The following is a 13,679-nucleotide window of genomic DNA, read 5'->3' on the forward strand; positions in this document are numbered from 1 at the left end:
TAGAGAGTGATTCTTTTAGGGAGTATTATTATAATTATCAATACCTATGTTTATTGTACTGATCATTTTCGGTTGCGCTCTGCGGAAGATTGATTGATGAGAGGGACTCGCCGTGAGAGTGATCGCCGGGAGATGGTGGTTCGTAATACTATTACAATTTTAAAAATGAACCTGAATTACTAGAAACTATATAAAAGCTGTTAATAAGCAATAAAAAACTAATCAATAAAACTGATGCTTTATCTTTTTCTCCGATATGAATTCAAACCCTAATATCGAAGAACACTTTATTGATAAACTCAACTGTTAACATCTTTTATTGTAGAGACTTGATGTTTTTTGGAGCGAGAATTATGTAAAATTATTTATGACCTCTTCGGAATTCGAACCATATATTATTTAGTTTTCAGCTAGACGTGCTATCAGTTGCACCAATAAAACATGCACGGAGGGGTACAATAACTCCTTATATGTTAACAATACTATTAGAATAAAGTAGCATTTTAATCCTTTCGAAATAGAAATGCAGTGTGATCCTAATTAAGCTATTTTAAGTTATCTATTCCTAATTAAGGAAAGCTTATAGATCGTTTATGCTTTCCTTTTTACACAGAACTTTCTTTTCATGAAGCATCGCCAATTATTGTTCTTAACTGTGTTTGTAAAGTTAATGATCATCTTCAGTTGGGGTATGAGAATATATGTTTTAGTGATAGTTGCCGACATTAGGCATTATAAGTATTAAATTCATTCAGTATTAGAGCAAGCCATCGTGTTATTGATTATCACCTTTATAATTATAGCCAGAATAATTATGAATGTAAATAAATATTTCACCAAAAGTCTCCCAAACATCATGAGTAATAATAAGGAAGATCATGATTTAAATGTATTTAGTTTTATAATATACGACTGCTTTTCCCTGGGTAAAAGAGAAATTTCCTGTGCCGACCATTCATTTAGATGAATCTAAATTTCTGAAAGATTTTTTTCTTGATTTTATGAAAGACATTAACAATAATCTAATTATGAATGCTTTAAAGCGTTGGTTTGCTATTGGTATGGGTGTGAACGAATTGCTCATCCTTTATTAGAACGTATAAATAACTGATTATTAGTATTTCGGTTAGGCCCATGAATAGATTTTGCGAAATAATAAGTAAAATAATCGGCAAAATTTCATACTTCAGTGGGAGTACTCATAGCTAAATATAGTAGAGCATCTATCACATATTATTTTCCTTATATGATATGCAAGTGATTTGTCTTTTTTCTAATTTGAAATATGCAGGAAAAGAATCAAAATTTTTGGTCGGTTAAAGTTCTACTAGAATTTTATTATCTTGAGCTTTTTCTTGTTTCTTTCTCAGTAACAAATAAAGATGTATTTTCCCGCACTAGTACAGAATCATACTATCAAAATCATTGTTTATCAAAATAAAACCTGCCTTTTGTGAATAATGGTCAATCCCCGATATTTCGTCTAATTTAATTCTTCATCACTGAATTTCTTTAAAATTTGCCAAATAATATCAAGTTTACCTTAATAATTTTTACTTCTCTTTCTTGTAAGTATTTTAGAGAAATTATAAAAAGATAAATGGTTGCTGTTTCAATTATTAGAAATCAGTTTGAATCTAAGCTTTGGTCTATCAGATTTCACCTGGTGTAAAAAGCAAACATCTAATAGAGACAAATGGTAAAAGAATTGAAATTCATAAAATGTTCAAGGACAAATGATGTTATTGATGATTTCAGGCTGTATACTTTCAGTAAGTGGGAACAGTAAGCATTTTAAAATTATGCGTAGTATTGAGGATTTATATTTAGCTCTGCAATATTAAAACCGCATTGTTTGAAATTTTGTTTTCAGACAAGGTATAATAACGAATGTGAAGGGAAAAATTAGTACTGAAGACAGTAATTAACAATCATAATAACTTATCTATTAATAAATTATTTTTTAATCGCTGCTGTTCTTTTACCCCTCTTCTCAGAAATCATATATATCAAGTAATTTTCCATCTTAGCTTTTCAAACAATAATAGTGAAAAAGAGAAATGTGGAATTACACGATTAAATTTACTTTGCAAATACAATATTTTTTAGTTTTTAATTAAAATTTAAACTAAATCAGCATTGCTTAATTAATTTTATACCATTTTTCAAATTTACTTTAAGTCATTTTGAGAAAATCCTCTTTTTTAGTTTGAAATTCTAAACGATTCAAAGATATGATGATATGCTATGATAATATTTCAAAAACTTCTTAAAAAATCTGATCAACTAGGAAAGAGTCAATTCATATTTCTAACATTTAGGAACAATTACAGATTTATATAAAAATTATACAAATCTTTCTATTTTAGGTCCAAACGATGACTATACCAATGGCAAATGGACACCGGAAGAGACCAACTTTCTGTAATGACGCTCAACAGGTAATTTTACAAATTTACATTCTTAATACTAGCATCATAAATACCCCAAATAATAAAGAACGTAAATTAAATTAAGTTATCAGTATTAGCTTTAGGGAAAATCATGCTGAAAAATATGCACTTTTTAAGAAAAATTCAAGTGCCATAATGTTATTTTTTGAAAGCTTCTTTTAAGTTATGCTGTTGACACTCTCTTATAACGAATCTTAGTATCTTAATGGAAAAAAGATGATATAATGAATGGTAGCTATAACGAAAGTGGATTAATGAACTTTTTTAGTTGCGGACTTCTTGCACAAATCGTTGTAATGGAAATATTGTTATAAGGAGCAACGGTTACAACGAATGTCGTTTGTATCAGAGAAGCCTTATCCGCGAACGAGCAGTAAAGTCCTGGATACGAGACAATTTGCCTTAGAAAGTTCTTCGCGGAGGCATCTTGCCCTTAAGTAGACAACCTCGCGAGCTTTGCTGTATTCAACCAAACTAAACCAATTTATAGTAATTGGGGAATGTTTCATAGCCCTAGATTTTTTTTGTGTGCTGCAAATCGATATTTTTAAGAATTTTTAAACAGAAATACAGGTGTGTATTTTCCTTACAGAATATGATATTTTTTCATCAGTAATAAAAAGTGTATTTCAATGAACTGAAAATTCTAGTTCTTTTTTAAAAAGTCTATTATCATAATCCTCAAATTAAAGAATATTTGAATTTTTTATTGGGAATACTCCTTCCCAGCTAAAATTTTACATTTTTTCTTTTAACTCGTCCTACGAATCTGTATAAAAGTTACGAGCATAGTTTTATCTATAAATCTCAAATTCAAATTTGAAAGATATAAATTGAAAATATTATTTTATTTTATTAAATATTATTTATTAAGCCCAGTAATAAAAATAATAAGTGAAACTTTAAAAGTTAAATGGTAACAGTAATAGTTAACAGGATATATTCATTCATATCATTTCTGATGCAGTATTATAGGCATATTATATCAGAATATCCAACATTTCCTTCCATTTGACCCAGGTAATGAATAATTGGATCGGACAATACTAAACTATTCATATTCAAGTATTACTTTAGAATTCACATCAGCTGTTTGCCATCAATGATGTTCATTCACATCAAAATTCCATCATGTTTATATCTCATGTCCATTATACAGATTTGAATGCCGCGTTTAATTAACCGCTTCTCGTGATGAAACAAAATTGTATTTTTTGTGAAAGATGCTGCTTTAATTTTTGTCTTCAGATTTCACAATTGTACTATGTGATTTTGGTGTATTTTTTTAAGGGGGAAAAAATCGGAAAATAATTTCTCATGTTAAAACAAAATGGTTGCGAGAAATAAATGTACGCTGCACCACATGTGCACAGCACTGATGGAATGTTTCCCCAAAGGCATATATTTCTATTTCACTACGGCAATTCTGTCCATTAGACGCACACACATGTGATTATTATTATTACATATATGTGATCAATATTCCAGTGTTAATGCAATGTTTTGTTGGAAAGATTTTTTATTGTTCAAACATTTCATGAAACTGTACATTCCATATTATATGTTGTTACATATGGCTTTATTGGAAAGATCAATTCAAGCATATAAAACAGCTCAAGTGTCACACAAGAACAATGATAAATAATGAAAAAGAATAAACATTTATAAAGTAAGAATCAGAATAAATGAACATGGGCACAAAAGCAAAAAGGTTAAAAATTTAAACAACAAGGAAAGGAACATAAGAGATGTAGTCTTTACAAGGAGTTCATGAAAGCTCGGGCATTTCAATATAGTTTACTTATCTCAACTCGTTTCTGAGACTCTTTATTTGAGACTCCATATCATATGATTGCAGCAAATTTTCTTTTCATAGTTTTATCATCTTTTGAGTATTAGTAAGTTAAAATATCAGAATTCTATCAGTTTTAAGAGAAATTTTCACTACTAAGAAAGCTACTATACTTTGCAGCATTTACTATATATAATTTTTACTTTGTTTAACATTAGGATTTTGCATTACATAATTGGTCAATTTACTATATTTGCGTATGTAACATGAATATTGTATTACATCTGCACTTTTTAAGTGACAAGGGTCCTTATGCAGTCTTTATTTCCACAACCGTTGGTCCTAGACATACTATACTTTCATTACCAAAATGTTTTAAATGATATAAATATTTATGTTTCAGCACTTTATAAAGTCCCCGTGTTCTTTTTGGTAGCATACAACGTGGACTCTACGTAGAAGAGGAAATAGCAAGTGCTCGCTATGTCTTTGAATAATTAATATTACAGAAGGAGGTTTTAAATAACCTTTTTATTCGAATTAAAATAAACAGATTAAAACAAATTGGTACTAATAATTCACCACCACTTGTGGCTAACTAAATTAACAGGCCAACTAAATTAACAGAAAATAAGAATGTAAAATGCACATTAAATTAAGAGGGCTAACGACTGGCTCCTTAGCTTAACTAAATGCTAATCGGCTGCACACAGTATATCAGTATAAACTGAAAGGTTTCTAACACCGACTAGAGAGCCAATTTCAAACACGCAGCATAAACATAGGAACTAACTCCGCTTCTACTCCTTCGAACTCTTGAAACGCAACTTAAATACTGCTTCTGAAACACCTTTATATTAGCATCTACGTCATTACAAATTTACATACTGACAGAAAACTGAAATCAGGAGGAAAAGGAAAGTAAAACTAAAAATAATTGGTTAAAATAAAATAAAGTCCTTACAACTTTAAAATTTAAAAACCAATTCTTTAAGTTTAGAAGAATTAAACTGTCATTACAAATTAAAAAGAAAAGATAAAGTATTTTACTGCCATACGACAAAAAAATTGTCCAGGATATTTAATTTTAAATTCTGACAGCTTATTCTGATGCCAAATTAAAGAGCAAAAACTTTGGATTTGTATATAACTAAAAATAAAATTTGAGCTTTTAAAAAAGATTTTTGGTATTCACAAGTTCACAAGTCAAATGGCAAACATTGCTATGCAGATTGTCGGGAAAAGTATTGATTAGCATTTTTTTAAGAAGATTTTACTCACAGAACTTTATAGAATTCGTGTTCTCAAAAACATTGACAGACGTATAGACATTATATAAGCTCATAGATATAATTTGTGAATTACTTGATTAATACCTATAATGTTATTTGCATAAATCAAATTTAAAAAATATTTCTCTTTTAAAGAATTTTTTGTATGATTATTAGATTATAACTGCAAAGTAATGAAGCTTCGTTGGAATATTTATAATGTACTTTTAGGGTTTGAAAATATAAATTAGTTGTGTGAAAATTCTTTCGATGTATCATTTGCAGTGAAACTATTAATTCAAGAATGTTACACACTAGCAAATCACAAAAGAATATTACCGAATATCATTTAAAAGAAAAAAAAATCAAGTTCGAGTTGTTTTAAAGTATTTTTTAATCGATTCCTCAAGGCAAACCGAAACTGACGTCAAAAATCCCAAATTTAGAAAGTAAATGCTTGGTCAATTTCTGTTGTATGGGAGTCAAACGTTTAGTGTTTTATTTTAATTTCGTTAGTTTACAAAATTCTGAGTATAACTACGAGGACAAGAGTGTCATATATTTTAGATTTTGTAATTTTTGTAAAATTCATTAAAAAAAATTGAAACATGCCAAAGCATGAATCTTTGCGTCATTAAAACATTTTTGTAACTACTGGAAGTGTATGTCTACGATCAGTAAATATATATAATAATACCGACGTTTATTTTTATCCGCTATGTTTACTTTTAACGGCTGTTAATTCATATCATCTATTATTCGCGGATACGGAACCACTACTCCATCTATCAACAAAACTATTATTTCAAGATAAAGAAAACGGAACATATGAAAATGATAGACTTCGATCGCAAGAAGCTGGCTTGTCTCATTCAAGAAAACCAAACACCCAAAATTAAAGGAAGACTGCTTCGTATAACCGAGGAATAAAGAATGAATTGATTCCTCTTAAATCAATACATAGTTTACAGTGTCATTTTATCTCATTTCTTGGAAGGGTTTCTTTGGTAATTCAAAGAAATGCTTGGCTTTCGATAACTAAGTTTGATGCCGTAAATAAACTTGTATGCTTTCCTGATTCAATCGATACTCTATATCTATTTACTAATAACGTTTGCTTTTACTTTCTGGAATACCGTTAGGAGTGAAGATTTTGATTTTCGACGCCACACAGACAAAAAGTACTTTTATAATATCCTTGAATTTAGAGCGAATTAATAAGAATAATTTCAAGGGTTTGAAACTGTTGGGATAGCCCGCTGAACTGAATAAAAGACAGTAAAAAACATTATTTTCAGTCACACACAGATGCATTCACGATCTGCCACCACCTTACTAATATTTCCTAGTGGGAATATTTCTTTAAAAACTGCTTAGTTATTTTCCCATTTTTTATAGTACCATATTTATTTTAATTACGTCTTTAATGGAACAGTTACCATATTTATTTTAATTACGTCTTTAGTGGAACTGTTTTTTAAACTAATTTATTTCACCCCAAAAAATAGTATGCTGAAGTTTATTGTTTAATGTTAGTCTAAAGGGTCAATTTGACTAGAAGGACTATTAATTTCGTTTTGGCATTTTGCCTCGTCCACTATGAAACGACGTTTCACTTTTCAAATTGTTGTAACCAAATATTATTGCCCTGTATTATATTCAAAGAAATTAAATAATGAAGAATCTGCATAAATGAATGTATGTTTCTCGCATTGCGATAAAACAACGGTACCTAGAGTCATCCAATGTTGAGTAGCGTAATCCTCCTGCAAATATGGGCATCTGGAAGCCCAAATTTGAAATTTGGAATTTGTTTTATTATCGATTTCATATTTTGTAAAACTTTAATAAATTTTTTATTAACAAACTCAAGAATTTCCAAGAGAGAAATGGCAACATTGTACAGAAAAAATGTTTTTATCTCCAGCGCGTGAGACTGTGTGTCGGAAATTCTAAAGATATGTTCATCTTAAAATTATTTTGCGATATTCACATGAACTGAATTTTATAGTTTAAGTGCGAAGAACTTGATATTTAATAAATAAAGGTAACACACAAAATGTTAAAAAACGCCCCTTTGAACGTAATTTAAAATCTGAAACCTTTCAAAATTTTTTAATAGGTGTTTTAGATAACTTCTTATTTTTTTTTTTTTTTTTTTTTTTAATTTTACATAAGACAAAACCACAGATATTAAGAATAATGCAATTTAAAATTGGAAATAATAATTATTTGCTTATTTCTTAACGGTATTTTAGAGATGATATTTATGAATGTTTAACAAAAATGAATTTGTTAGTGAAAGAGTATGTGCGATTGTGCAATCACTAGTTGGTAATTCTACAATCACAACCTGTAATGGTTAGCATTCTGTTTATGCGTCATCCATTATTTATCGTTTCGATGAAAAAAAATTAAATACGCTGCGAAAGTTAGAAATCTAGGCATTATATTTGCACGAATAGTCCTGATTATATGTTTATTTTGAAGTGCACAGCTGAAAATCTGCGTCCTCATCTCAGGAGCTGCAATTTACAGTTAACTCTCAAAAATGTATTTATAGTCTCGTTGCTTCATGCATCTGTATTTTGATTTCATGCTACGAATATGCATTTAATTTTTTTCCTAGTTTAAGACAGATTTTTTAATTATGTTAAATTATGTTCAAGATAACGTGTTGGCAAACTCAAATTCTTTTTCCTGGGGAGAATAATGCTTATACAGATCCTAATGCTTATACAGATGCATTAGGAACGATCATAAGATAACAGGGTAATTCTTTAAGAATGCGAAAATAATAAGATAACAGGGTAATTCTTTAAGAATTCGAAAATAATAAGACAACAGGGTAATTCTTTAAGAATGCGAAAATATTACGAACATCATTTACGTTGATTGCGCGTCTTTATGCTCCTTGCAAGTCATTTTTTCACTAGTACGTAATTAAAAATTATGCCAAATTATGTTTTGTCATAGAATTCAGTTATGAAATGAGTTCTTATTTCATTATTGCCTAATATCTAGGGATCTTCTTTCCTGTGGACTCTGCCGGGCAGAGAGCCAGCAGTCTATTTTTTTGGTACCATCCATGTACCCTATACAAGGGTGTGGGACCATGTGCCGTGGTCAGCAAAGAAGGCCTTCGAAAAAGCGGACAGTGTCTTCTTCGAGCTTGACCTCACCGATCCAGAGACTGTGGCGCAACTCGCGAGTTGTCAGATGTTGCCATCAGGTGAGACATCTATTAATAAGTATATAAAAATATAATATAATTTATAAGATTTAAGACTGTGAACCTGTATTTATATAATTTATACGCTTTGAGACGTTTGTCTTTTTTTTTTTTTTTTTTTTTTTGGTTGAAAGAACAACAAATTTAGTTCCCCCTGCAACGTTACATGTCCAGGAAGAATCCTAATGGGCCTAGTAAATTATGTCTGTAATACGGAATAATTCTTGGTGATATCTTAACGCATGAGATTGGTTTATTCTAAATTAGAGTAGAACTCTTTGTTTACCTGTATTCTAGATATCCAAAACTCAGTTAACCAGTCGCTTCCTTTCCTTTCCTCCTTCTTCTGAGCCAAGTGAAGTTAAATTTGTTATTATGTTAACTGTTTTCAATAATTTGAAAAGCATAAAACAAGTTATATATTTTTGGAGAAGCTCTTAATTTCATTTAGATGAAGAGTTATTAAAACTTACACAAATGAAAACTATATGTAGGTTGGTCTAAAATGTTCTAGGTTTATAGCCTAATGGAATCACTGAAAGCAATGTTGTTTATTTTTAATAATAAATTTTAAATAAATTAAAAATCTTAAATAAATTAAATTTATTGAAATAAATTTTAAATAAATTAAAAACGAGATTGTGTATTTAGTTTTATGATCTACGTAAATAAAAATTCATTTTACTGATTTATTTTAATTAAAGTAGAAAATTGTTACACGTTCAGAGAATAAAAGGTAATTTAGTTAATTTTAGTTTTACGGATAATTTTAATTGACTATGGCTGTTGAATAAAATACGATAACAGAAAAATTAAATAAATTCACATGATTAAAATGCATGCATATTTGATTAACAGAAAAAGAAAAGATAGACCAATTATTATTTTTTGGCTATCCGGATAAGTTATACTGTCAGTAATTATCAAATATTATGAGTCCTGCTGCGCTTTTGTATGATTTAATGGTTGAAAATCTTATTGTCATGTATGCAGTCTTTGGCTAATTCTACTTTATATTTCCTTTGAATAATGGTGATATCTTTCACCTTTTCGCAATGATTTATTACAATAGTTTCTAATCTCTTACGATACCTTTCGCAGATGCTAGGGATATCAGCTAAGGGGAATACTTATGAAACTCTTGTTTTCGCACCTTTTCTGCCACACATTAAAAACTCGGCTGTAATTTACGTTAGTTACTTTTTATTAAAGTCTCAAGTGCATGAATATTTAAAGAAGCTTCTTTCACAGGAGAAACTCTGTCTGATGTCCTTCCTGGCGATATGTATCGAAGACTGAAGAGACATCTTGATTATGTGAAATTGATGATGCCCAGTTGGATGAAAGATGAACACAGAGGACTGTATGCTGAATATCTCTTCAGAGCTATAGCTGGTAACTAAATCATATATTTAATTTAAATTAGAAAATGAGAATAACTTTCATAATAGCTACTGCTCATAATTCAAAATTACGTACAATTTCTCTGTGATCAGCTTTAGGAAAGTAAATAAAATTTAATCAATTTTTACTAATAATTTATTTAGCGCTTTTAACTTTTCTGTATTCGCTGCCTTGTGCGGAAAAGTAAAAAGAATAAATATCAAGAAAAGCTGCTATCTCAGAAGTTTTCCCCCAAAGAGAAAAAAAGGGAAAGTTTTTAAACGACTCAAGGATTTATTTCCTGTTTACTTTTCTTTGATCTAAAATTGAAAACTTCTCTACTTGTCCAACTAACACGCTATCTGCCCCTTATGATTTACTTGATGTATTCTGTTTTATAAGCGCTGCGGTAAGACCTGGTTACCTTCTTCCGTAGCTACAGAATGGCCTCCACTGAATGTGCTTCGCAGAATGGTAAAAGTATACGGCGATACATGATGGTAAAGTATATATGTGAATTTTAAACCATCGTTATGAAATGCGGATGAAAGTTTACTGGTGGTCGCGATAAACCATAAGATGTTATTTGGCTGATGAGGCCAACCTCTTCTCAAACAGTTAACAAGTAGATGACGGTAGTTCCAGTTGGACGGTAATATGAAAATTGCTGCGTTAGCCTTTTTCTACAGTAGATGGAATAATTCTACCAGAAGGACATATTTAGTTTCTTCCGATAATGGCACAAACATATTAACACCAGCTTCGTTTTCTACAGATTAGCATAATTTATCGAAATGTAAAGCCCTCGAGCAAGAAATCATTTTGATTGTTCTTTTATCGGAACATTTTTGTTGTAGTCGTCATTTCTATCCAGTGTGATTGAGTACTGTCAGCACTTAATCAAAGTGAACACACTCTTCTACACCACATTTCAAGCTAAGACCAAGAAATCGGAGATTTATTTTAAGGAAGATCAAGCAAAACCTAAAGCTTAACGTTGTAAGATTTGCTACTGATTTAGAAGAGAGGTTTGCATTGAAATTTAATTCCGAAAGTGTCAAATATCGCTCATCAGGCAATGATCGAGCAACAAAGAAAATTTTTCGTGAACAATAAAAAATAAATAAATAAATAAAAATACTACGGAATTTACAAAATCTATGGTAAACAAATATTTATCACAGTGGATAATGCGATATTTGCAGGCGTATTAAAATTTAAAACATTTGTATCCGATGGACGATATATTTATATTGCATGAAAAAAGCCGAACGAAGAATTGAATGGCAAAATCCTGTTGCCTAGTGTTTGGGAATACTTTGCGTGCATTAAAAGTATAATTTCAGCTAAAGAGCATCCAGTTAAGTATCAAACATCTATATCTATGATTATTTTTGTTAAATATTAATTATGTCTTCTAAGTGTTCGAATACTTCCGTGATTTCATTTCCAGCCTTATTTTGAACAATGCATTTTATTTCTAGAAAAGTTTTCAATAAACTTTTTGTTTCAACGAGTAGATTTTGAATGTAATAAACAACAGTATATAATGGTATACGTGAAAAAATTTGAAATTTTTACTACAATAGGAGATTTTGCAAATAAAATTTTCGGAACACTTCTTCGAAAGCAAATGTGAGCGCTGTGTATGAGCAGGGATTTCTTATGCCGGCGAAAATGCGCAAAGTTTTAGATTTTCTGCTTCACATGTATACAAATGACTATGCTGTGTATATTTAAAAAAAATATTTAAATTATACAAAATTTTTTACAAATTTATACTGGGAATTTACACGAAACTATCGTGCTTACCTTCGAAATTACAGCATTTGAATAGCTCTAATACTCTCTGAAGTAAGGCCTTTAGTACTTCTGATAATTTGGGGTAAAATCTGGCTGCTTTTCGATACCTTCGAAAACTTCGGTCATTTAGTCGTAACTTGATACTCATGTAGAGAGTATATAACATAATACAGATCGTGTTTTGAATTGTATTGTGCAATCTATTTTAAATTTTAGACAATAAATCAAGCATTCTCAAATTAAATAGAAGAAAACAATATGATGATTCATCGCCATGGCAACTTAAGTTGATATGCTATAGATATGTTATTGAATTTAACCAATTCAAGTTAAACTTTGTAAACCGCTAATATATTCATGCTTGTAAAAATTTAAAATAAATTTGTGTGAAGGCTGCCAAAATATGCTTATTTTACTTGAAGAACCACTACAAAAAGCAGGAAGAAACATTTCAGCTTTGGAGAAATTTTTCTTGAAGAGAGAAAAAACACACATTCTAACATGACTTTTGAAAAAGTAGGGTATACGGTATGTGTATTTTTCAAAAGTACATAGTGAACGAAACTATCAACACATTTGAGACACAGTTGATGATGAAGTTAACTAATGTAACTAAAGAAGTTTGGGATCTAGTTCTAATGAATTTTATCCGAAAGGCTAAAACTATTAATTTTTTTAATAATTTTCCTAACGCCTATAAAAAAATGTGTTTCAATTATTTATTTGTTGCACAGCACATGAGGACTATCTGATTTAGACGGGGAAAGTTCTAGTTTGTTTGGTGTTTTCATTTTCTACGTGAAATAGCACGTATTCATGTTACACAAAGCATAAGTAACGAAAACACCATACAGGCCATTTAATCTCCTTGAAATTCCAACTAACTACCAGTGCTTGTTAAGTGACTTTTCCAGTTGGTTACTAGTTCAAAATGGCTTAGACATCCAACCAAAAGGCATGCTACACAGCGTTAGAAATGTCCTTAATTAATCATGCTAACGGCATAAAACGCTGATGAAACTTATTGCCACCTTGAAACAGTATTACGAATTTTATTCATTGTTTCTCAAATCCATCAGTTTGTTACGTTGATTAAGTAGTCAAATATTATAATTTGAAGATAAATAATAAATCTTTTGAATTAATAATACTTTTGATAAAGTGTCGTGTGAACTGTCAGTTTTCCAAGCTGTATGAGTGATCCAAATTCACAGAGGTTTAGTAACGCAATGTAACAAAGAAACTGAAAAGTATAGGCTGTAGCCATTTCTAAAATAATTATGGAGAGAGGAAAAAGATGATCAATCAATACATGCAAAGTTTGAATCTAGTTACATACTTCAAAGGTGTATTTAAAAATCATACATATGTGTTACAGTCATTTTTTTCTGTGAATCCGTATTTTACGCAAATATTAGTTGCAATGTGACTAATGTGTTTCTTGCGCAGTAAACGGCTAATATGATGAGTACATCCATCTACTTGATCATTATAAAGAAGTGGAAAATCCTGAAGACTTTGCTAAAGTAGCTTTCTCGATTACAGGGTTGTAACAGATGTTTCAAGCTAAAATTAATAATCAACATAGTTGACTTAAAAAGGTACTGCATGTTAATGTGATTGATTACCTAAAGCGCTTGCGGATTATTGATTGAATTGGGTGGGTTATTGATGTGATTAATTTAAGATGAACTCCAGTATCTTTTATTTCAGAAAGAAAACATGTGTCTAACAAGACTATGTAT

The 13,679-nt window shown here is 30.1% G+C and overlaps 1 protein-coding gene across 1 annotated transcript in view; it reads left to right on the top strand.

Moving 5' to 3' along the window:
* LOC118185364 (metalloprotease TIKI1-like) overlaps nt 1-13,679 on the top strand; it is a 182,656-nt gene that overhangs the window by 33,324 nt on the left and 135,653 nt on the right. The window contains exons 2-4 of the mRNA XM_035355205.2: nt 2,370-2,441; nt 8,541-8,748; nt 10,000-10,143. Coding sequence (XP_035211096.1) covers nt 2,370-2,441; nt 8,541-8,748; nt 10,000-10,143 — 424 coding nt within the window. The remainder of the gene's footprint in view (nt 1-2,369; nt 2,442-8,540; nt 8,749-9,999; nt 10,144-13,679) is intronic.

Source organism: Stegodyphus dumicola, chromosome 7, assembly GCF_044657685.1.
Source record: "Stegodyphus dumicola isolate Sdum_Otavi_A_Nest chromosome 7, ASM4465768v1".
NCBI classification, from domain to species: Eukaryota; Metazoa; Arthropoda; class Arachnida; order Araneae; family Eresidae; genus Stegodyphus; species Stegodyphus dumicola.